Source organism: Bufo bufo, chromosome 2, assembly GCF_905171765.1.
Source record: "Bufo bufo chromosome 2, aBufBuf1.1, whole genome shotgun sequence".
Taxonomy (NCBI): Eukaryota; Metazoa; Chordata; class Amphibia; order Anura; family Bufonidae; genus Bufo; species Bufo bufo.
Window position 1 is genome coordinate 188279275 of NC_053390.1, and position 26221 is coordinate 188305495.

The 26221-nt window shown below is 43.6% G+C and overlaps 1 protein-coding gene across 1 annotated transcript; it reads right to left on the bottom strand.

Moving 5' to 3' along the window:
• Positions 1-15398: 15398 nt before the first annotated feature.
• TEX43 (testis expressed 43) lies at positions 15399-25935 on the bottom strand. The gene is made up of 3 exons (XM_040420208.1): positions 25427-25935; positions 21311-21419; positions 15399-15785 (listed from the first exon to the last, which is right to left on the bottom strand). Exons 1-3 carry the CDS (start codon positions 25609-25611, stop codon positions 15570-15572), a joined length of 510 nt encoding a protein of 169 aa, XP_040276142.1. The 5' UTR covers positions 25612-25935; the 3' UTR covers positions 15399-15569.
• Positions 25936-26221: the final 286 nt, after the last annotated feature.

Below are 26221 nucleotides of genomic sequence, written 5' to 3' on the forward strand. Positions count from 1 at the left end.
TCAGAATCAGACTGACCTATCTGAGGATCAGTGGGCCCAGGCGCTGACACAATGATAGCTTCCTATTGAAAGATACAACCCGATTTGGAGCCAATCACTTGTCGCTAAGGTCTATTCAATAATAAACGAAGAACTTATTAGACTTTCCTAATGATATGTCCTGTGTTTGCAATTATAACAGCAAAGAGTAGAATTAAAATTAGCATGCACGTGTTATGTATAGTTGGGAGTGGACCCTCTGAATAATTTCTTCTGATGGGCCCAAAGAACCCCATTCAAACGCTGTATAAAGCTCAAAGGACAAGCTGCATCTATGGAAATCTATGCATGCACATTGCTGTGTGCTAAGAACAGAAGGGAATTCCCTGCTGCCTCTTCCTCTCCTGTTTACGAGCATTATTTAAAGTAGTTGTCATGCATCTCCCTTACACCTAATTCTGGTTCACTTGCATAGCTTGGTTAATAAAGGGAGGAGTTTTTGATTGGTTAGCCTTCCTTTAAATCTTTAGAGTCTCTGTGCTTTTCTGCCAGATATAGTGAAAGCTCCGTACATTTGTTTCTAGTTTCTTGTATCCTAGTCTATAACTTTTTTATCAGTGTATCCAAGGACCTGTGGTTCTATGTTCTATTGGGTGGAATCCAGTACACGCTAAGTAGTAGACTACAACTTCAAATTGATTAAACCATGTTAAAAAGTGGGTGAACACCCCTAAAAGATTCTTATGCAGTAGTACAGGGATGTGTGAATGATATCTGTAAGCAGTGAGCTGAATTTACATTTGTATTATGACCCGTGGTTCTACAGCCTTACATTGCTGCTAGCATACTATTTTGTTTGTTGTGGATTCAGTTTTCTGTTTGCTGCTTGGTTTTGATTTGTCTTGCCTTGATGGGATGTATTGCACAGCAGACTCAGTTCTGTAGTGTCTTACTTTCCTTTGAACGTCATTCACTGCTCTCTGCCTGAATACCATTTCCATCTTCCTACTGCTCCATCTTTTTCATCTGTTGCTATCATCATTTGGTTCCTATCATCTGTTGGTGAGTTATTTTATGTACTTTTTGTCTGGCAGTGGTGGCAGGCAAAAAATACTGTCTCGTTGGAATTTGTCCCTACTTTAAGTCCTGGGGTATCAGAGTACTAAGAGACACAGCTGGAACTTGAGAAAGTTGATTGCTATGGGAGAAGTACAGTAATCTTGTGAACAACCGGCATCATTACCTATGTAAACACATGCAGTCCTAGAAGTTCTTTTCTTTGGAATTGGCTCTTCCATTCTCTTCTATTGGGGTTCTAAAATAAAGCAAATAATTATGCTCTCCTCTCACAGTAGTCTGGAGATGAGGGTTGGAGGACCCCCATTTTCGATAGGTGCAGGTCCCCGAGATGGGTCTGTGGATGTGCCATAAATATTCAGATGGGAATAAGCCTTTAAGACCAAAAAAAAGTCTATCCACAGCTCTCATCTGGACCTAAACATAGTAGTAGTCTAAATATCCGTGTACATAATTCACCTCATACAGTTTTTCTTTCGCTGCCTCCCACTATTGCGCACGTTGTGTTGGAATGTATTCTGTAATCTTGTAGAACGCATTAATCCATTCACTATACACACCCTGTTGGTTGATAGCCGAAAACCCACCTTCTAGACCTCAGCCTGCCAGAGCTCTTCTATCTTGGCAGACTTTGATAGATTCTTTGGCTTGTTTGTTTGAAAAGGAATATATATCTAGGTGCTTGCCAAATTCCTAATGCTTATCGAAAAAGCCTGACTGATATGTAAGTTCAATTATAAGACCTGAAGCCTTAGGTATCTGTGTAACTTAAATGCATATAAATTGTTAAAATATACTATTAGTTTCATTATTAGTTTCACTCAAGTAAGTCTCTGTTCACTTCAGGGGCCTTTAAGGTTTAAAGTTGCTAATAGAAAATGAGAAATGCATATGCACCGTCTTTTTCTACTCTGCAAATGTCCTGCACGCTGGGCCATAATGAGAAAATAAATGCAGTGAATAAGTTAAAAGAAAATTGCTCCCATATTGGATCCTGTCTCCTTACAGAGGATGTGTCTGTGAGGTCATCTGACTTATCTGTTTTAGTAAATACTTACAGTCTTCATTCTGGCCATTACCATTGCCCTTGTCAATTGGTTGTAATAGAACAAGGGGAATAGTAATGCAAAGTCCCTAGAATTGTTATTTTGTGGGAAATGCGAGTATTTACTAAAACAGATGTCAAGTGTGGTGTCAGGTCCTCTTTAAAATTAATAATTTATCGGGAGCAGGACACTTTCTTTACAGTTTATGTAGCTATCAGTTTTTTCAGTTGTATGTGCAGCGACCCATAGGGGAGACAAGGATGAGAGGAGTGGTAGTTGATACCCTGGTATTGAGGCTCCTCTCAACTTTGCAAATGAATAAAGAGGGAAACATTGCGCGCCAAGGCAAATTGTTTCCACACTAGGCCATGCCTCTAACTCCACCCAAAACATAACTATACACCTAATTCCACCCAGTCCCCTTCATGCCACCGCACAGTATTTATGCCCACATTGTGTCTTCACAGAATTATGCCCAGCTGTGCCCCCAGTAATATGTCCAGTTATGTGACCCCAGTAATACCCACATTGTGCCCCTCACAGAAAGTAAAAAAAATAAACGCCACATACTTACCTCCTTCCAAGCAGCAGCAGCAGCAGCAGGACATCGGCTGCTCTAGTCTGTGCAGGAGGCGGAGCCAAGGCTGACTGCCAGCCGGCCCTGCCCTCTACACAGACCAGAAGAGTGGAGAGCCGGCAGGGGGGAGGGATGATGAAGCAAGGAGCCGATTTCGGCTTTCTGCTTTATCATAATACAGGCAACAATCTCTGCTTCCTATGGAAGCCCCGACAGCTGCCAGAAAGCGGGACATACCTCCCCAGCGGGACAGCCACTGTAATCCGGGACTGTCCCGCCGGATCCGGGGCGGTTGGGAGGTATGTTATTATACTTGATTGTTTCCTGGTGAACAAGAACACTGTTGTTAACAATCATTGGTACATATCTAGTCCTATTCTCAGTGGAAAAATGGGTGCACTTGCATTCAATCTAGACAATGCTCTGTGAGCGAAATACATAGGCAGCAGCTACCCAAATCTCTCTGGCAGGTTGCCACAGTTATTAGCCTGGAGTCCGGTCTGTTAAGCTCACAAAGCATTGACTAGACTGGATTCAACTGTATCTACTTCTCAGCTCTACTTTTTAATGATGAAGTATTCTCATAAAACTAGAAAACCTTTTTAAAGGTGTTTTCTGAGATTTTAAGAAAATTGCACACCTGCAGGAAATGGTATAAAATAAAAATTTTAAAAATACGGATCCATTAAATTCCCCTCTACTAAAGTGCCGCTGCTCTGTTGGTCCTTGCCGGTCTGAGAACAATGTACTTCATACACCGGACTATTGAAGCCAATCTATGGCCCTAGTGGTCATGTGCCTTGGATGCAAGCATTACCACTGAGGCCAGTGATTGTCTACAGGATAAATGGGAATGATATACATGATATCATCCCTGGAGGACTGGCGAGGACCACTTGAGAAGTGGCGCTGGATTGGTGGCTGCTTTTACAGGCAAGTAATGGTTATTTTATATAATTTCCTGTTGGTAGAATTTTCTCAAAATCCTGGACAACCCTATCAGAATTTGTGAGCACTGCACACATGCTGTGCAATTCTTGAATGTGTAAAAATATTCAGACTCACTTCTTCTACCATATAATTTAACAGTGTTACAAAGGGTTCATTTCATGTGTTAATCTCTACAGGAAAGACAGGAAAACTGCACTGCAGTGCAGGTTTTTCAGCTCTGTACATTGTCCACAATGTCACCCTAATTCATGGTCCCTTCTCAACAGGCAAAATGTTAGTAAGCGTGTTGGAGTAACCATAAAAGGAGTTGTTCCCCCATTAAATGTTATTTTAATATAATTTAGCATGAAACCTAGTTACTTTTACAATTTACTTTTTGTTACAAAAATGCTCCAGTTATGAGATATTCTCTCTACTTCATTTTAATGGTGCCCCCTGTATAGTAATGTGCATGTCCACCTACTGAGGTGGTCACACATGCTCATTTTCATCCTTTAAGGGGGTTGTCTCATCCTGGACATTGGGGACATATCATTGAGACCCGTATATATCCTTAGAATAGAGGAAGTGCACCGTGCATGCACAGCCACCCTCCATTCATTTCTATGGGAGTTCCTAAAATAGCTGAGCGCTGGCTCGGCTATTTCTGTAAGCCCCATAGAAGTGAATGAAGCGGTGGCCATGTTTTTGCGGTGCGCTTCCTAGTGTTGATCGAGCATGCTCAGCCGAACACTAATTCGGGTCGAGCACCTCGATGCTCAGCGCATGGCGGTATTTGGCCGAATACTGCATGTGCTCGAGTGCAATGCTCGAGTCTCCTCCTCGCACGTTACGCAGCCAATAAACGTGCAGGTAAGTACTGCCCTTCACTGTAATGCCGTAGCCATGTTGGTTACTGGCATTACAGTGATTGGCTGGCCGGAACGCGTCATCGGGTGCTATATAGCACCCGATGACACGTGTTCGGCTCAGTGTTAGCCAGGGAGAGCTGTGCTGAGGAAGGGACAGACAGTGTAGGGAGTGACATTTTCTTTTTTTCATTAAAAAAACTTGTCAGAGACCCAACTGCCCTTTTAAGGACTATTGTTGTGTGTGGCAGCAGCAATATATATTTTTAAGCGCAACCTGCGCTAAATTGCTTAAACTTTACAGACCCAAAAGTCCTTTTAAGGACTGTTGTGTGTGGCAGTAATATCTATTTTTAGCGCATCCTGAGCTAAATAGCGTGCAATAGTTAGACGGTGTCCGCTGCGGACAGTCACATTACCTGGGGTACATCTCCTGTGTAACATTTCCACATCCAAAATACCTGTGAAATTCCCTGTAATATTATATTAGCCGCTGCTGACATCAGCAATAGTTAGGCCGCTGCAGACAGCGACATTACACTGCGTGCAGAATTATTAGGCAAATGAGTATTTTGACCACATCATCCTCTTTATGCATGTTGTCTTACTCCAAACTGTATAGGCTCGAAAGCCTACTACCAATTAAGCATATTAGGTGATATGCATCTCTGTAATGAGAAGGGGTGTGGTCTAATAACATCAACACCCTATATTAGGTGTGCATAATTATTAGGCAACTTCCTTTCCTTTGGCAAAATGGGTCAAAAGAAGGACTTGACAGGCTCAGAAAAGTCAAAAATAGTGAGATATCTTGCAGAGGGATGCAGCACTCTTAAAATTGCAAAGCTTCTGAAGCGTGATCATCGAACAATCAAGCGTTTCATTCAAAATAGTCAACAGGGTCGCAAGAAGCGTGTGGAAAAACCAAGGCGCAAAATAACTGCCCATGAACTGAGAAAAGTCAAGCGTGCAGCTGCCAAGATGCCACTTGCCACCAGTTTGGCCATATTTCAGAGCTGCAACATAACTGGAGTGCCCAAAAGCACAAGGTGTGCAATACTGAGAGACATGGCCAAGGTAAGAAAGGCTGAAAGACAACCACCACTGAACAAGACACACAAGCTGAAACGTCAAGACTGGGCCAAGAAATATCTCAAGACTGATTTTTCTAAGGTTTTATGGACTGATGAAATGAGAGTGAGTCTTGATGGGCCAGATGGATGGGCCCGTGGCTGGATTGGTTAAGGGCAGAGAGCTCCAGTCCGACTCAGACGCCAGCAAGGTGGAGGTGGAGTACTGGTTTGGGCTGGTATCATCAAAGATGAGCTTGTGGGGCCTTTTCGGGTTGAGGATGGAGTCAAGCTCAACTCCCAGTCCTACTGCCAGTTTCTGGAAGACACCTTCTTCAAGCAGTGGTAGAGGAAGAAGTCTGCATCCTTCAAGAAAAACATGATTTTCATGCAGGACAATGCTCCATCACACGCGTCCAAGTACTCCACAGCGTGGCTGGCAAGAAAGGGTATAAAAGAAGAAAATCTAATGACATGGCCTCCTTGTTCACCTGATCTGAACCCCATTGAGAACCTCTGGTCCATCATCAAATGTGAGATTTACAAGGAGGGAAAACAGTACACCTCTCTGAACAGTGTCTGGGAGGCTGTGGTTGCTGCTGCACGCAATGTTGATGGTGAACAGATCAAAACACTGACAGAATCCATGGATGGCAGGCTTTTGAGTGTCCTTGCAAAGAAAGGTGGCTATATTGGTCACTGATTTGTTTTTGTTTTGTTTTTGAATGTCAGAAATGTATATTTGTGAATGTTGAGATGTTATATTGGTTTCACTGGTAAAAATAAATAATTGAAATGGGTATATATTTGTTTTTTGTTAAGTTGCCTAATAATTATGCACAGTAATAGTCACCTGCACACACAGATATCCCCCTAAAATAGCTAAAACTAAAAACAAACTAAAAACTACTTCCAAAAATATTCAGCTTTGATATTAATGAGTTTTTTGGGTTCATTGAGAACATGGTTGTTGTTCAATAATAAAATTAATCCTCAAAAATTCAACTTGCCTAATAATTCTGCACTCCCTGTATCTGCGCTACATCTCCTGTGTAACGTGTGCGCATCCCAAAAATATCAGTGACATCCAGTGTACTTTTCCCCTAGACGGTGTCCCCTGCGGACAGTGACATTAGCTGTGCTACATCTCCTGTGTAACGTATGCACATCCAAAAAATATCAATGACATCAGGTGTACTTTTCCGTAGACGGTGTCCGCTGCGGACAGTGACATTACCTGGGGTACATCTCCTGTATAACCTTTCCACATCTAAAATACCTGTGAAATTCCCTGTAATTTTATATTGGCTGCTGCTGACATCAGCAATAGTTAGGCGGCTGCAGACAGCGACATTATCTGCGCTACATCTCCTGTGTAACGTGTGCGCATCCCAAAAATATCTGTGACATCCAGTGTACTTTTCCGTAGATGGTGTCTGCTGCGGTCAGTGACATTAGCTGTGCTACATTTCCTGTGTAACATGTGCACATGCAAAAAATATCAGTGACATTCAGTGTACATTTTCCGTAGATGGTGTCCGCTGCGGACAGTGACATTACCTGGCGTACATCTCCTGTGTAATGTTTCCACATCCAAAATACCTGAGAAATTCCCTATAAATTTATATTAGCCGCTGCTGACATCAGCAATAGTTAGGCCGCTGCAGACAGCGACATTATCTGTGCTACATCTCCTGTATAACTTGTGCGCATCCCAAAAATATCAGTGACATCCAGTGTACTTTTTCTGTGGACGGTGTCCGCTGTGAACAGTGACATTACCTGGGGTACATCTCCTGTGTAACGTTTCCACATCCAAAATACCTGTGATATTCCCTGTAATTTTTTATTAGCCGCTGCTGATATCAGCGACAATATCTGCTGTATTTCTCCTGTGTAACATGTGCGCGTCCCAAAAATATTTGTGACATCCAGTGTACTTTTTCCGTAGGTGTTCGACCCGAGCACCCGTGCACTTTGGTGCTCGATCAACACTAGCGCTTACTATTAATTTCAATTGAAAATTTTTGGCACTCCCAAAAAACAAATGGAGGGCGGCTGCGCGTGTGTGGTGCACCCTCCATCACTTTGCGGGCTCCGTTCTAAGGAGAGCTGTGGGTCTCAGGGGTGGTACCTGCACCTATAAGACATTGGGGCCATATCCTAGCTATATGCCCCCAATGTCTAAGATGAGACAACCCCTTTAACTGCTTCCAGCCATGTCTACTGTCAGAAGCTGTGACAGTTACAGAGAGAGAGAGAGCTACAGCAGAAAGGACAAGCCACCTGAGAAAGGACACACTCCTTAAGCTTTGATATGGAGAAAACTGCAGACATACAGTACCCCTGATCTATGATAGAGATTGGGAGAGAGCTGCGGCACAAAGGACATGTCTCCTGAGATGTGATGGGGAGGGAGCTACAGCAGAAAGGATATGCCTCCTGAGAAAGGACATGCCCCTAAGCTGTAATACAAAGAAAACTGCAGCAGGTGGACAGGTGAGCTCTGATAGGGAGAAAGCTGAAGCAGAAAGGACACACCCCCTGAGCTGTGATAAGAAGAGAACTGCAGCAGATTATGCAGGCGATTGTCGGCAAGTAAGCCTTCCTTCCCGGCAATTGCCTGCTCATCAACAGAGAAGAAAGTTACTATTACATGCAGCGATCTCCTGTAGAATATGGGGAGAAGCGATCGCTAATGCTATCGCTCGTCTCAATACTGAATCATTATTTGCCGGCAGCAGAACCCGATTAGACACCATGATCTGCCATGGGCAAACAATGATTTTTAAACCTGTTGAAAGATTCCAATTACCCAATGAACGAGCATTTGCAATGGGTAATCATCGGCAGTATTTTTGTTATGATTGCATTTTACTCATTTTTGGCTAAAAATGATATTAAAATATTATAAAAAATATTGAGATATTCTGTCACAAAGGGTTGACGGTTTTTCTAACTGTGTGACTGGTACTTTCATTTTCACTTTGTGCCGGTCATCTAATAACCTTTATCTCTAAATTACTAAGAGGTCATAAACACTTATTTAAGGCACATTCTTATCAGTAAGATAAGAACTGAGCTATAATGAGTGTTTATAATGGCATAGAGCAGAGATAAGGAGTCTGTCTGCTCCCCAAATGACAGAAAAGACAGAAAATCCACAGGCTGCTGCTAAAGCATTTCAGCTATGTGCACAATTTTTTTTAAAATAAAGACCAATTGAAAAAAGAATTTTTTGTTTAAAATAAGTACAATGGAATCATTAAAATTAATTGCCCCCAAAGGTGTACATAGCCTTTAAGTCATACAATCTGACCAACAATAATGATTAATATCACTGAGGATAGTTTACTTATACCATTAAAATCATCAGTTATGACAGGTCACTAGTAGGTAGGTAGTGGTACACTCCAGATCAACCGTAACTATTGCTTTCTCACCACTTATACCTGGGGAAACAAAGGCAGAAAATCCACATGATGTCGGTTAAGCCATATAAAAGATGTCAGTCCCAAAGAGAGACACCTGATCCACTGACCTACTCTTAGGACTGAGGATGGGTTTACATGGTGCTGTTTTTGCCTTCATAAAAAACAAAAGCCGCATTGTAAAAACGCATGCAGTTTTGGGTTTCTATGGGGGAAACACCTTTATTCAATGTGCATCACCTGTAAAAACCTGTGTGAGCGATTACCACATTGCAAAACTGTAACAATCATTTTTAATATGTGGTTTTTGTTTCGTTCCTTTACTGCGACAAAAACCGCAGCGTACAAACCCAGTGTCACAGCACTTAACAGAATTTGTGTAGATCAGCTGGCCTTGTTTTCCATGTATGATTGATAAATTGTCAATGGTTACAGCCCCATTGCAGGTTTAGATTGTACCACTACTTACCTTCATTTCTGTTGCTCTGTGTAGTAATTTTGTTTGGTGAAGATTTCTGTGACTTGGACCCAAATGGTCGTTGATTTTAATGGTATTAATAAAAAGCAAACTTTTAGTGGGACTCTTTCCTCAGTGATATCTGTTCTTCTTTTGAGTGCGAGATTTCATTATATCTTTCACCTATGGCATTTCAGTTGGTACAATAAGGCCAGGTACAAACGTTGCTTTTTAAAAATACATGTGTTAATAACAAAACTGCATATTTTTAACATATGAAACATGTTAAATTAATGTGATTTACTTGTAAAAATTGTATCGTCAATTATCACATTATTTAACAAGTGTCACCTGTAAAACAAAAATTGCAGTAAAAAAAAAAGCCTATAAACCTGATCTGACACTTTTTAATTTTTCTTATAGGACACATGTACTCTTTGTACAGCACCAAGGATCAAAACACAGCAGAGTGAAACAATATAATACACATTTTCACATGTTGGATTTTTTATTTAGGTATGAGCATCGGAACGCGAAGAAACATTGACTGTATATGGGGTCCATTATATACCTGTGTAGCATGTTAATAGTCTGTATGGTCACTTAGCAGCAAGTCTTCATGTAGGGTACATATACTAATGTAGAGACTGATTGATGGCCAATGCTGTGCAGTAAATGTCCGCCATCCACATATCCTGTTTCTTCACATCTTATTGTGAGGAACATTTGCTAGGGTTGCCTGGAAGAAGCATCCAGCTGTCTACTGTAGAGTACAGTGAGTAGACATTAACAAGCCATTTAATCCTGAGACTCAAAACAAAATAGGTTATTAAACATGAAATATCTGTACCCATGTTTCTTCATAGCACAGTTATCAGATGTTTTTCCCCATCCTTTAAAAAATGACAATGACAAACATTTGTAATGCAAAAGTTGCAGAGCAGCACTAGTGGACCTCTCGACCAAGCCCGGAATGCACCAGCCGCGATAGGACCACAGATCCACAGCAGTCCAAGGAACTGTAGTAGATAGCAAAAAGGGTCACAGCAGCATATCCGGTGTGTCTATTTATTGGAAGCCAAGAGTGCACACACAAACAGGTACGACGTTTCGGCTACGCAGTAACCTTTATCAAGTATACAGAAACTAAAAATGAGCAATCATATATACACCAAAGTGACCACTCCTATAACATACCAGAGCCAATCAACTAGGGGCTAAATCAAATCAGCACATGTGTAACAATTAAAAACGGCCTAAACTCCAATCAGGCTATCTGTGATTAATAATAAAAACAATGTGTACCTGATACCGCATTGAATATCATCCAATTCCATCAACCATGTTAACACACCAAGTCGGCGTCTCGACAAGCATGTTGCGCATGTCAGTGACATCACCGCGTCGTAATGTGGGTTTGCCGCCGTCCCAAACCACAGGGGTGCAACCGCACCTCATCCAGCAGCCGCACCTCATACAGCCAATCAGCGCACGCATCCAGAGACCAAGGTCATGTGCGTCACGCGTCACCGGCCCACGTGACTGTCACATGACAGGCGCAAGGTCCTACATCATCCATAAGAGAAAGGAAACATAAAAGACCTTATATATACCTAATGCATCTAGCCACGAATGTCTAGATGGGGACAAAAACATGTCTCACACACACGTGATCACATCAAAGGAAGCTAGATGAATTGTCAAATAAACATCAGATGAAAGTTTCTTTAGCATCAGTACATAACTTGTAATGAATGATCTATAATCAAATTATCAATAGACATCGACTTGAAGGAAAGAGGAAGAAAACGGATGAGACAATGGGTACCAGTATATATAGATGGAGTAAATGACCATAATATAGAACTGTACCCCGAGGGGGACAGGTAATTAAGTGCAAAAAGGTGTAAAAATATACCATAAAATACCGTATAAAAACATGAATATAATGAATCAGACAGAAATACATGAACTTATTCTACCTATCTACACTGTTTACATTAAATTCAATGTTGAGTCCCTGGGGTTGTAAGGATTGTAATGTAAAAATAAATTTTAACTCTTTCTTTCTTAACATACGCTCCCTATCCCCACCTCTCTTGGGAATCTGAACCGAGTCGATGACCCGAAATCTCAATTGACTGACAGAGTGTCCACAATCATTGAAATGTTTAGCCACTGGCTTGTCTAACATTTTTTTCCTTATAGTACTTTTATGTTTGTTGATACGCTCCCTAATTTCCATGGTCGTTTCTCCCACACAGATCAAGCTGCAGGGACAAACAATCATGTAAATGACAAACTTAGACCGGCACATATAATATTCTGCAATGTTAAATTTCTTGCCACTGTATGGGTGGACAAAGGTGTTCCCCTTTAACATGTTCCCACAGTTGCAACATCCCAGGCATGGGAAATTCCCTGTCTTTCTGGGCTTCAGATAAGTCTGGCCCCCTTTGCTGACACCACCTATATTGGTCTTGATAAGTTTGTCATGCAAATTGGTACCTCGTTTATATGCCATCAATGGCGGATTATCAAATTCACCTACTGTAGGGAGGCCTCTATGTAAAATGTGCCACTCCCTTCTCAAGATCTTTGCTATATCAGCACTGTGATTGCCATAGGTGGATACAAATGGGATGCGCCCTATATTCATTCTCCTAGAAGAAGCCTGAAAAGTGGACACTCTGTCAACCAAGGAGATTCTGGTCCTCGACTTATGTAGCAACCTGCCTGGATATCTTCTGTTGGAGAATTTGTTGCACATCTCATCAATGCGGTTCATGAACATATCATCGTCAGATACCATTCGCCTCACACGCAGCATCTGGCTCCAAGGTAAGGAGTCAAGCATGCGGCGTAGATGACTGCTGTCATGTCTTAAAAGGTTGTTCCTATCCGTAGGCTTTTTGCACAGGTCTGTTTTTAACTCACCTCCCTCAATGTATACCCTGACATCAAGAAACTGCAACTCCTCCGAAGAGGCCGTCACTGTGAATTCAAGTCCGGGTACCCCATTATTGAGATGTTGGTGGAACTCATTCAGAGAGTCCATAGAGCCACTCCAAATCATGAAAATGTTGTCAATGTAGCGCTACCAGCACAGGACCCACTGATGCATACACCAGTTTGTACTCGACCTCCGCCATGAACATATTGGCATAAGTTGGTGCCACGTTGGACCCCATGGCCACACCGCGTGTCTGTTGGTAAAATGTGTTGCCAAAGAGAAAGTAATTCCTCTTGAGGACCAACTCAAGGAGGACGAGGACAAACCGGCGGGGATCAGGAGTGAGTCCCGTACCGGCCAGGGCCACATCGACGACATTCAATACATAATCATGCATAATGGATGTATACAGAGACACCACATCAAAGCTTACCAGATAGAAATAGGCAGGTAAAGTGATCTCACTCAATTTAGTCAGAAAATGTCCCGTGTCTCTGACATAGGAGGGAGCTGAGGTTACGTGGACAAGGACACAAAGTGCATGCATAGTTGTGTGGCTGGGGTGACTATCTGGGGAGTCAGTGGCTGCCATATAGGCGCACAAAACCCCAACACACACTATCAGGGCCGGCTACAGGTTCATGTGGTCCCTTGGGCGATAAATCTCAGTGGGCCCCCTTGTGGCATTTTTTACATTTACATGTCGCCCTATGGCTCCCACACCGTATAATGACCTCCAGTGCCCCCCAGAAAGTATAGTGGCCCCCATACAGTGTAATGCCCCACAGAAAGTATAGTGGCCCTCCACACAGTATAGCCCCCAGTGGCCCCACACACAGTATAATGGCCCCCTTACTAGCTCTCCATTCCATATTATGACCTCTCAGTGGCCCTCTATTCAGTATTATGACCTCCAGTGGCACCCCACACAGTATAATGACGTCCTGTGGCCCAGTGACAGAGTATAGTGACCTCCAGTGGCCCCCCTCACTAGGGGTCATACAGTATGGAGTGGGCACTTGGGGTCATTATACTGAATGTGGGGGTAATTATGCTGTGTGTGTGGGGGGGAGGGCACTGGCAGTCATTATACTGTGTAAGGGGCCCTCACACAGTATAATGACCCCCCCAGTGGCCCCCATCCACAGTATTATAATCCTGGCCCCCTCACAGTGTAATGACCCCCTCACATACCTATCATTGCTGGAACGCAGGGGAACTGGCGGTCCTTTCATTAACTATCTGTATTGATAGAAGAGCTCATAGCAGCCGGCCCGGCACCCCCCTGAGAGCTGGACCGTCCCCCTTTTCACGCCACTGCACAGTGGGTCCACCCAGGAGCAGTGCGCCGCAGCACTTCCCCGGGTATGCCGGGTGCTGACGCCAGCCCTTCACATAAGGGTCAAGCCAGGACCTCAGCACTGCAAGGCACCAATGCTAACCACTGAGCCACCGTGCTGCCCAAAGTAGGCAAATTTCCATTTTTCCCATGTAAAAAGTATTCAGAATACTATGAAAGGTTGATTTTTGAGGTGTTTAGTAACATACAAAATGCTGCTAAAATATCCTGACATTACCTGAACCCATTGAACTAGTTAACTCTCAGTTTACTCTCTCACTAACTAATCTCCAGAATCTTTAAAGGGAATCTGTCACCACAATCTTAGATTATTATCTGAGGTAATACATGAGTTTTACTGCAGATAAGGAGTACAGATCACAGATTTCTATTTCCCTACTGCTCCCTGTTCCCCCGATGTCAATGCTCAAAGCTGCACTGAAATACACAGGACTGCTGTGCTAACATAACATAGAGGACTCCTGTGCACATGCATGGGAGTCCTGACAATGTTTTGCAGCGCAGCTTTATACACTGACAGCAGATGAACAGGGGGCAGTAGAATAGAAAAAAGTAGAAATGTGGACTCATCTGCAGTACTACTCATGTATTACCTAAAATAATAGTCCAAGATTCTGGTGACAAATTCTCTTTAAAGAGGTTGTCCCACAGAAAATATTCTACAGTTTTAAACCAGAACCTGGATTTGAATACTTTATTAATTGCATGTAATTAAAAATGTTGTATAGTTATTGAGTTATTCAATAAAATGTATCTGTATCGTGCCACTTATTTTATTATTTCTTTGTCCGTCTCACTGAGAAGGCTGCACATGCTCAGTCTCATCCTTCAGCTGCCTTCTGAGCTGTGATAGGGAGAGAACTGCAGCAGAATGGACACGCCCCCTGAGCTACAGCAGAAAAGACACTCCCCCTGAGCTGCCAGATTGATATCAATCTAGCAGAGCAATGAATGGGGAGATCTTTGGATCCATGTGAGTTACAGGGCTGGTTCTAGCTTTGTTAGTAAGAGATTGTCATGTACTATATGATGTCTGATTTTAATTTTTTTCATTAATCTTTGGATTACCCCTTCAAGGAATTATCAGTTGTCAGGTACCCTTGGCACATAAATACACATGGACTCCAACAAAAAGCATTGCAAGAATAACTTATCTTCTAAAAACCTCACCATTTTGTTATTCTGATTCCCTGTCTATGATAATAAAAACATAGCTCTGAATCCTTTGACCAATAAAGCTAGGTTTGTTCTACCACATACAATAGTGTTTCTCCTCTCAGACGTACAGTGTAATTACAAGTACTCGCTCCATTCACTTGATTGGAGCGAGTACTTGTAACTATACTACGCCACACTACAGAGGAGACAATGCATAGTGTAAAGACCAGGAAGAAGTTCTCGCATGGAGCACCGCCTCCTCCTCAACCAGCTGATCGTGGGGGTGTCAAGATTTGGACCTCCACCGATCAGATATTGCTGACCTATCCTGAGGATAGGTCATCAATATATACTGCCTGTACAAGCCCTTTAATGCAAAGCAGATCTGGCAAAAAATATAAATAAACGGACACGGAAAGAAAATACAGTACGTTCATGTGCATGAGCCCTTATATGCAGTAGACATGAAGATACTCAGATGGTTCTTTTAGCTTTGTGTTTTTATTCACCACAATGCTGGTAAATGTCATCGTATGGACACACAATGAAACCTGCTGATTGCTACAGAGCATGAAACAAAAGGACTGCAGAGGTGACAGTTGTTGACCAGTGGATGGGGCCTCTGGGTCATTCAAGAGAAGGTAGATAATAACGCTTGGGTCCTATGATGCTAGCATTCTAGTATTCTGGTTAATCATGTAACTCTGGTATCTTGACAAAGGGGAATGCAATGGGAACTCTGTCATCCGTTGTTGTAATGGGATTTTCAGCTTCTCCATGATGACGTGACAGTCTTCTCCATGACATAGCCTTTCTTTGTTCTGCAAAAACAGGCTCTCCTCCTGAGGGCCTCGGTACAGCCCGGCCAGATCTGCGTGCTGGAGGAAATCACTTATTCATTCTCAGAGAAATAATAGACAGTAACACCTCTTATAATTTACTGGTTGGCATGGTAACTTGAACACATTATTACGGTCATTGTGTAGGGAATCCCTTGGATCAGTTAAAAATGCAATTTTAATGAGTCTATTTTAGAAGGATAAAACTGTGAGAAGTAATTACCAAGCCTGGAAGATTAATGAGAGCTCTGCCACAAGCCCGTCAATAAATAACCCACGCATGCTACACAGGGACCCATTCAATTTTAACCACATTCATTGTCTCCTCAGGACATCAGGAACTGCAGATATATTATATGATAGTGTGAATTGTTCCCTTTTTTGTTATATTTATATCTATAATCAACTGAGTTTAAAAAAAAGGACACATGCAAATTGTGCATATGAGAAGTAACACGTCTTAGGTTCACATACGATTTTTAATGTATGTCCAACATGCCCATTTTTGCATAAAATAAAAAGCGTACGTCTCTTTTTTCTATTTTACAAAGTCCAGAAAAGCCTAGTCTACTACACTTTGCAGTATAAGATGCATTGTATATGTATATGTTTTGCTAATTTTTCAGCATAAATGTTGGCATACCTGTATATTCAACCTAAATTTGAAATGTAAAGAAATCCATATATTAAAGTGTAACTGTCATTTCAACTGATTTTAACACTGTATAGATACAGAGATGTTAAACATTTTTGTAATTCACTTTATTAAGGAAAGGTGTTTCTTTTTACTATAAATAAGGAGTAAAGAGTCAACCCTCGAATTAAGCATTGCTAAGGAGAGTCTGTCTTTAGTGTTCCACTAATTGTTGAAGATGACTATATGGAACATACTTCCCCAGCCCTAGCCCCTGCCTTGCTATATGTGCTGTAAGGGATCGTCTCTTTTCAGGGGGTCACACTCACAGATATCTCACCAGACAATGGATAGTCCAGTTATACATCACTGGGTGGGGTGAGGTTCCTGCACCACCAACACTTAAAACACAAATAAACTTCTGCCCGTCTAGGCGCTACCTAAACAAAATACGTCCCTACCTCACTCGTAGAGCACAGTTCACACATGGACATCATATGCTGCTTTCCTCAGCCAACCTTAATACAGCAGCCTCCAGGCTGTGGCAATTCCAGTACCTTTTGGGGGAGTGTGGCCCAGTAGTCCTCCAGACGCTGGCCGTGCAACCCTCGTTCTCTAGGCGTCGCTAGGTCCCACAAACTTCAGGCTATTGCATAGCCTCATGACCCCTCAGCTTTGTCTAGCTGAGACCACGCTGACAGAACCTCACCAGGCCTCTGTCTGCACACTCTCTAGAGTGAGACACACCCAATTGCAGAAACCAGATTTAATGGAATCCCTGGACGTGAGCATGCCCTAAGTCCCAGACTGGAGTATGGGGAACAGGCTCCCACCCAACACATTGCCTGTTCCCAGTAGAAGCCCACCATGAAATAGCTGAACCAGCTACACTATCTATATGGTGTCCCCCAACTACTTTAGGGGACACCTGGACTAGGGCTTTTACTCCACCAAGGTCGGGCCCCTTGGTGACACGCTCCTGGTGCAAACAACACCCCTTTTATCATGCTTCCCTGGGACTTTACTGCACACCTCAACGTTCACATTGCCACAGTGCCCTATCACTGCTGTGTCCCTGCCTATCTGACTTGCTGCCATCACTAACTGCTGCACATGTCTCTCTCACTGAGTGCAGGGAAAGGAGTGGAGAATGGGGCTTCCAGCACTTAGCACTGACAGTAATGCTGGATTTAGACATCCCGATTATCTGGCAAATTTTTGAAAGCAAACGTTCATATGATAATTGCCAAGTGTAAAGGTGCCGCAGATCACCCGATAAGGCTACTTTCACACTAGCGTTCAGAGCGGGTCCGTCTGATGTCTGCTCAGACGGATCCGCTCCTATAATGCAGACGTTTGTATCCGTTCAGAACGGATCCGTCTGCATTATAACTTAGAAAAAATTCTAAGTGTGAAAGTAGCCTGAACGGATCCGTCCAGACTTTACATTGAAAGTCAATGGGGGACGGATCCGTTTGAAGATTGAGCCATATAGTGTCATCTTCAAACGGATCCTTCCCCATTGACTTACATTGTAAGTCTGGACGGATCCGCTTGCCTCCGCACGGCCAGGCGGACACCCGAACGCTGCAAGCAGCGTTCGGGTGTCCGCTTGCTGAGCGGAGCGGAGGCTGAACGCTGCCAGACTGATGCATTCTGAGCGGATCCACATCCACTCAGAATGCATTAGGGCTGGACGGATGCGTTCGGGGCCGCTTGTGAGCCCCTTCAAACGGAGCTCACGAGCGGACACCCGAACGTAGGTGAGAAAGTAGCCTAAATAAGCAAAACGTTCATTAGGTAAATAATTGTTGGTGCGGACACACAATCATTATTTCTGGTCAGCAGATTGTGCTGTCCAAACAGCACTCTACTGCCCAGAAACAATGGTTCTGTATGAGGACAAGCAATAGCAGCAGCCATCGTTCATCCTCATACAGTGCATGTAATTAAAGCACTTCACCTCCACTAAACGAGCAGCCAATTGTCGAGAAGGAATGTAAGTCCCGATAATTGGCTGCTCATCCGAAAGTGTAAATCCAGCTTAAAGAGTCACTGTACTTTCACAGAATTTCATTTCTTCTAATAGAGATTGGTGTAACTTGCAAGTTTCAAAATCATTTCATTAACAAATATGCCTGCATCCACTGGAAAAAAGGCTGTAAAGTCAAGACCACTAAGGGTCTAACTTTCACCAAAGTTGCAGTCCACTGCCTGTTGTCAGGCAAGATCCGTCCCTGGCTGAGAGGAAGCAGGGGGCGTGTTAGAGCTAGCTGAGATCCTGAGCCTTATAAAACTACTTCTAAACATCACAGGAGCCTCCTGCTTTTTTGTAAGTGTGATTTATCCCTCCTTATCAGCTTTTTGAGCTCCGTAGAAGAAAACAAACATAGTGGGAAGTAAGGGAAGTGACAGTAGGGAGACAGTCACTGCTTGTGAGAGAAATGTATCTAGCTGTGCAGCTGAAACAGGGAATAATGGCTGAAAGAGACTTTAAAGGGAACCTGTCACCGGGATTTTGGGTATAGAGCTGAGGACACGGGTTGCTAGATGGCCGCTAGCACATCCGCAATACCCAGTCCCCATAGCTCTGTGTGCTTTTATTGTGTAAAAAAAACGATTTGATACATATGCAAATTAACATAAAAGAGTCATATCTTACTTGTGTGACCAGAGAAGAGTCATATTTTCAAGCTCTGACTCATCTCAGGTTAATTTGCATATGTATCAAATCGTTTTTTTGAAACAATAAAAGCACACAGAGTTATGGGGACTGGGTATTACGAATGTGCTAGCGGCCATCTAGCAACCCATGTCCTCAGCTCTATACCCAAAATCCTGGTGACAGGTTCCCATTAAGGAAGCCCAAATATAACTGTTCATTCACAGTTATGATTGTACAAAGAAGCACAGGCATTATGCAAACTATTTTTGAAAATTCTGGTACAGTTGCATGGTACAGTACAGTAACATAGAACACTTACTTTCAGTGCAGAATGCTGCAACCCCACTGCCCTCCCTATCTTTCTAGTGTGTTTCTTAGCACGTATGTGTGTTTTTTTGCGTTTTTTTTTTTTTGTTTATCTTAAAAACCCCATTGAAGTCCATGGGGAAAATCATTATACATAAAGTGCGTAATTGCACAGACAATTGACATGGTGTGGTCTATTTCTGCACGGAAGACAAAAGCAAAGTGTACCTGAAATTTATCAAGTCTCATTCACTTTGCTGGTACAGTATTCAAACGTCAGTGTTTTGGTCAGTGATTTCCAAAACCAGGTGCGGCTATAAACACAGAACAGGTGCAGATCTTTCCCTTATACCTTATGTCTGTGTAGGCTCCAATACTGGTTTTGGCTCACAGTCACTTATGGAAATCACTGTGAATGAGGCATTACGCCGTGTTCTTTCTGCACGAAAATCCATGTGGAAAAAGCAGACATAATCCGAATCATGTGCAGTTACCCCAGCTGTGCTGTGTTACTGTATACTCGCTGTAAGCACTGAGTGCTGGATACCTCATTCTCCACTCTCCTCCCTGAACTCAGTAACTAAGACAAAAGCGCAGGGAAGAGAGACATGTACAGAACCGCCAGCGGTTAGCGCTAGAAGCAAATCAGGCAAGGACACTGCAGATATAGGACACATATAGTGAGACAGTGGCTGGGGTAGTGGGACGAGAAGAGTCTTTCAGTTACAACGTTGCTAAAAAGACTCTTTACACCCTGTTTTGTAGTACAAAGAAACATCTTTTCCTAATAAGGTGTACTACAAAAATGCTTAAAGAGTAACTAACCTTTTGTATACATTTTTCTTAACCTGTCCCTAATGCCCTAATAACACTTTTTGTAATACAGTTTTATTTTTATTAGACTATTTTTTTCCCTAAGGGCTCTTTCACACCTGCGTTCTTGTCTTCCGGCATAGAGTTCCGTCGTCGGGGCTCTATGCCGGAAGAATCCTGATCAGGATTATCCTAATGCATTCTGAATGGAGAGAAATCCGTTCAGGATGCATCAGGATGTCTTCAGTTCCGGAACGGAACGTTTTTTGGCCGGAGAAAATACCGCAGCATGCTGCGCTTTTTGCTCCGGCCAAAAATCCGGAACACTTGCCGCAAGGCCGGATCCGGAATTAATGCCCATTGAAAGGCATTGATCCGGATCCGGCCTTAAGCTAAACGTCGTTTCGGCGCATTGCCGGAGCCGACATTTAGCTTTTTCAGAGTGGTTACCATGGCTGCCGGGACGCTAAAGTCCTGGCAGCCATGGTAAAGTGTAGCGGGGAGCGGGGGAGCAGTGTACTTAACGTCCGTGCGGCTCCCCGGGCGCTCCAGAGTGACGTCAGGGCGCCCCAAGCGCATGGATCATGTGATCACATGGATCACGTCATCCATGCGCATGGGGCGCTCTGACGTCATTCTGGAGCGCCCCGGGAGCCGCACGGACTGTAAGTATACCGCTCCCCCGCTCCCCGCTCCTACTATGGCAACCAGGACTTTAATAGCGTCCTGGGTGCCATAGTAACACTGAACGCATTTGGAAGACGGTTCCGTCTTCAAATGCTTTCAGTACACTTGCGTTTTTCCGGATCCGGCGTGTAATTCCGGCAAGTGGAGTACACGCCGGATCCGGACAACGCAAGTGTGAAAGAGGCCTAAAGCACACATTTTGCTGTGCGCTCAAAATCTACGATGTGCGGAGTTGACATTTTTATCAATGGGCTGCAGTGCGGTGAGTACAGGCAGGAGCACATATTGCTGCCCGTGCCCCCCAGAGGTTTACTAAATGCTGGCATAGCACATGGGTACCCTGTAACCATGTGCTATGCCAGGATTAGCTGCGCGGAAGGGGCTCCTGTCTGTGCCTGCTTTGTTAAGCTAAGAGCTGACACTATCTAAAATGGATTGCATTGGAATCGTGTTTCTTACCCTGGTAATTAGTTTTCTGTTCACCATGTCTTGTTTCCACGGCATGACATAACGTTTGGGGATAATGGGATGTCTTCTGGAGAACTCAGAAACATGTGAATGAGTAAGTCTGCAGAAAAATGCAGTAAAATATAAATTAAACACTTAAATTTGTTAGTGTGCCGAATAATTTAGCAGAACAAATCCAGCACGGGAAACAATCCAATAAAATGTAAAGATTATTGGGCGGCATCTATGGGGCACTTGTTACTGGCACATGATTGGGGCATCTATGGGGGCACATCTTACTGGCACATTATTGGGGGGCGTCTATGGAGGCACTTCTTACTGGCACATTATTGGTGGCACTTTTTACTGGCACATTATTGGGTGGCACAATGGGGGCATCTCTGCGGGCACTTCTTACTGGCACATTATTGGGGGGCACTGTGGGGGGATCTATGGGGGCACTTCTTACTGGCACATTATTGGTAGCCCTTTTTACTGGCACATTATTGGGTGGCACTATGGGGCACTTCTCACTGGCACATTATTGGGGGCACTATGGGGTCATCTACTGAGGCCACAAAGAAGGGGTATTTTATATGGGGGAAGGGGGGAAAGGAACACTATGGGGGCTTCTACTGAGGCCACAAAGAAGGGGTATTTTATATGGGGGGCTCTGTATAGGGGTATTTTATACTTGGGCACATTATGGTGGGTACTATGGGGAACGGGAGAGAGGAGTACTACAGGCTCATCTATGGGGGGCACTAAGAAGGGGTATTTTATACTTGCAAATTATGGGGGACACTGAGGGCATCTACTGGGGCACTATATATGGGCTATTTTATACTGGTACATTATGGGGGGCACTAGGAAGAAGGGGAGAGAAGCACCATGGGGCATTTACTGGGGGCACTATATAGGGGTATTTTATACTGGCACATTATGGGGGCACAATGGGGACATTAGCTCAACTGGGGGCATTAAAAGGGGGTATTTTTTGCACTGTCACATTATAAGGAGAATTATTACTACTGGGGGGCATTATGATGGGTTTTATTACTACTGGGGGTCTATGGGGACATGTTGGGGGGACGTTATGTTTACACTATTAGTGTCAGGGGCACTATTTGATGGGCACAGTTATTTTAGGACACTGCGTGCCAATAATTATTGAAGGGCACTATCTGCATGGTATTAGTATTCTCAGGGGGTTTATCTATTTCTGCAGTATTGTATTGTATTGGGGAGCACAGCGGCACAGTATTGGGGGTGGTAGGATGATTTGTCCAGAAGATGGGAGGATGATGGAAAAGTAGTAAACTAAGATTTTTTTTTTGTCAAACTGCAGAGACGAGAAATGGCTGAAAAATGGTTGTCTGGTCTGAAGGTCTGAAAGGAGAAGATGAGGAAAGAGAACATCTACATCAAAGAGACGTCACTGGATGTAAGAGGTATGTGGCGCTGTATTACCCTGTATGTAGGGGTGGATGTAGGGGTTAGTAGTACAGTACTATCTGCACATTGTAAAAAAAAAAAGTAATCTGCAAAATACTATATATTTGTGTCAGAAGTTGTGTTTTTTTAATTTTTTGAATAATGATACAGCCATTTTATTTGATACTTTTGTGGTGATTCTTTTTTTTTCTCTATATTAAGGGACACTATAGTCACCAGAACCACAACAGCTAAACGTAGTAGTTCTGGTGTCTATAGCATGTCTCTGCAAGCCTTTTAATGTAAACACTGCCTTTTCAGAAAAAAAGGCAGTATTTACATTACTGCCAAGGAACACCTCTAGTGACCACTCATCATTATTAAAGTTTACTACTCTACGAGGTGTGCGGATTTTTTTTTGTGTGTGTGTGTGTTGTGGTGGAGGGCGGGATTGCATGCTAGGGTGTGGGAAGGCGGGATCCAGGGGGCCCAAGTAAATTCTTGTCCAGTGTCCAATCAATATTAAAGACGGCCCTGAGTGCAGCGGCAATCAGTCAGTTTTGCCAAACTGAAAGTACTGCCCATGCTGCCCACGCCCTTCACTATGGGCTCCTCGGTAGTCGGCAGCTAAGTGAATCTTCCCCCGCCCACCTCATCTGCTATTGGATGGGAGGGAGAGGGCAGCACTGCCAAGTAGGGTCTGCAGAGGCAGAAAAGAATGCGGCTTGGGGATTTAACATCAGGAAACATCGTTGCACGCCCCTCCTCCTGCCACCACGCCTGGAGGAAGAAGGCACGAGGACAGAGCACATCAGAACTGTAAGTACCTTTTCTATCTGCGATGCACCCCTGACCAGCGCCCCCTGCGTTACATGCACCCCTGACCAGTGCCCCCTGCGTTACATGCACCCCTGACCAGCGCCCCATGTGTCATATGCACCCCTGACCAGCGCCCCATGCGTTACATGCACCCCTGGCCAGCGTCCTCTGCGTTACATGCACCCCTGACCAGCGCACCCTGCGTTACATGCACCCCTGACCAGCGCACCCTGTGTTACATGCACCCCTGACCAGCGCACCCTGCGTTACATGCACCCAGACCAGCGCACCCTGCGTTACATGCACCCCTGACCGCCGCACCCTGAGTTACACGCACCCCTGACCGCTGCACTCTGTGTTACACGCACCCCTGACCGCCGCATTCTGCGTTACAAGAAGAATAGGTAGTATTAGTTGCACACACCAACAACACCCACAGGGTTATTTCACAAAAGGGTGAAGAGTTTGGAGAAGTCAGGAGAAGTGAACAATATAGGACAACAAAACTGATTTGAAAAAAATTCTCCAACTCAGCTCACTTTCCTATTCAGTTATGTTGTCCTAGATTGTTCCCTTCTCCAAACTCTTCACCCTTTTGTGAATAAGCCTGTGGGCGTCTGTTCATTGGTCTTCTTCAGTGACATGTTTAACATATGGGATTATTTACACAGCCCTGGTGTTTGCTGAAACTGCTTTAAACTATAAAGAAAAGTTTTCAAGAGTGTTTCTCTCTTTCTCAGGTCTGAAGCAATGCCGAGGAAGAAAGGAAAACTCTTGAAAGCTTGTCTTTTAAGTATTAGGTTAGCACAATAAAAAGATATCCCTGCATACCGCAATACTCTCGGATTTGTAATCTTATTTATAGATACCTATTTAGTTTTTTTCAGTAGTACGCTTAAGTGGTGAAAATTATTAGTGCCCCCCCATTTTTGACTGTGGTATCTTATGTGCCCCCCCTCCCCCCTATATACTGTTCCACTGCATGCACACTATAGAAAAATGCACTGGCCTCTCTGGTGGCCAGGACCATAGGAACGCACATAGGCTGTCACTTTTTCCTATAGTGTGCAAGCATGGCCACCGATGCTGGATTGAAGGGTGGTCGTAATCATGGAAACTAGAAGTGTATAATCTGATGGAAAGGAGGCAATATGGACAATCACTCAGTAAGTGGCTGGTATTAACTTTCTCTACATGATAAATGCCATGTGCTGAAGTGAGACAACCCCTTTAAGATAATGGACTAGGTTAGTCTTAAACTGTTGGAAGCGCATAAAGCCCTGGTCGGGTGGTAGATAGGGACAACGGTGATGTAGGGTGGTGCAGATTTGTGGGTGACAGTGATGTTGCAGCTATGTGGGTAATCCTTCCTATTCTTCATTGCTGCACACTTATTCTTAGCATGGCCAATTAAGTGAAAGATCATAATGCTTCAGGCTCAGCAATTATTTAATAATTGTCTTTTTCAGCTTTTTGGATTGTTAAGTAATACAGCTATCATCCTTACATTTCTATCCAGCATAAGACTTCTTAAATTGTTCTCATTATCATCATCATCAGTATCACATAATATTCAGCCTATTATACATACACAGCATACTGTGGACTACCCATGATACAACCTGTAAAGTAAAACGGAAACCGATTGCATGTTCCAGCCATTGGTTAGCCCTGAAGGTTTTATCATGGTAGACATAATCACCAGTGTTAATCATTGTCTGATATTGGATCATAAATGATTAGCATTCATCTACTCTATGTGAAATTGAACATGCATTTATTGAGTAGGAAAAAAGGATAGTACATGAGTTCATTAGCAAACAAAATAAAAAGTCAGTGAAAAGTAAAAGCGAATAAAAGAAAATCTGCCATTACCCTTTAATATCAGTGATGGTTGCTACCGAGACCATGGTCCCAGGATTCTGCGTGTGCTCACTTGGTTCCTTGCAATTTCTCCGCTCTTCTTGATTTGGTTGTGTGTTCATTAACAGGTTATGATTTGGATTTCTCCGTCCCTGTTGGGAGGCTATGCTGTGACAACTACTATAAGACTGTGACATCGCCTGTATGGTATTGTGATGGTGACCCCTCCACCCTGTTCTCTTGTATTCACTATACTGATAGTTTGTTACAATTAAGGTCCTTTCTACATAACGGCCCTTTCCCTAGTAATATAGACCTTGTTTACTGTCTATCAGGCTGCTTTCTTCTGCTTCCACCTTCGGTCTCCCTCCCGTCTTCTCTGATCCTGTCTCTACTTAGTTACTGTTGCTGTGATCAACACAATTGTTTTCCGTGTACATGTATTCACCTGCATGGCGGGACCTGTGTCTCAGAGGTTTAGTATTTCCATTCTTTCACTGCTCTTCACTTCTTTGATATAGAGCTGTATAATTTGTGGTCAGGACCTAAACGAGTGGAAGATGCCCAACCACCACCCCCCTACCTAATTGGCCTGAGGTGTGCCTTGGCCTCACTAGGTCGGTATGCCTGAAAAAGGGGGCATACCCTGAATGTGATGGTTGAATGACTGAATGAAGAATGGGAATGGGTGGGCAGGGGACGTCCGAATGCCGAAGTGCTGCCTGGGAGAGCCAGACTGCTTAAGACAGGTACCGGCCCCTCCCACAAATCCAGGCTAGCCTGCGGCCAGCCTTAACACTTGTGGTC

Excerpts from the sequence above, each read along its gene's own strand:
- TEX43 (XM_040420208.1), bottom strand. The coding sequence starts at position 25,611 with ATGTCACAGTCTTATAGTAGTTGTCACAGCATAGCCTCCCAACAGGGA. Across the intron at positions 21,420-25,426 it reads ACCATCACTGATATTAAAGG|ACTTACTCATTCACATGTTT; the intron begins GTAATGGCAGAT and ends ATTTTTCTGCAG. Across the intron at positions 15,786-21,310 it reads ACAGAAAACTAATTACCAGG|CACGCAGATCTGGCCGGGCT; the intron begins GTAAGAAACACG and ends GATTTCCTCCAG.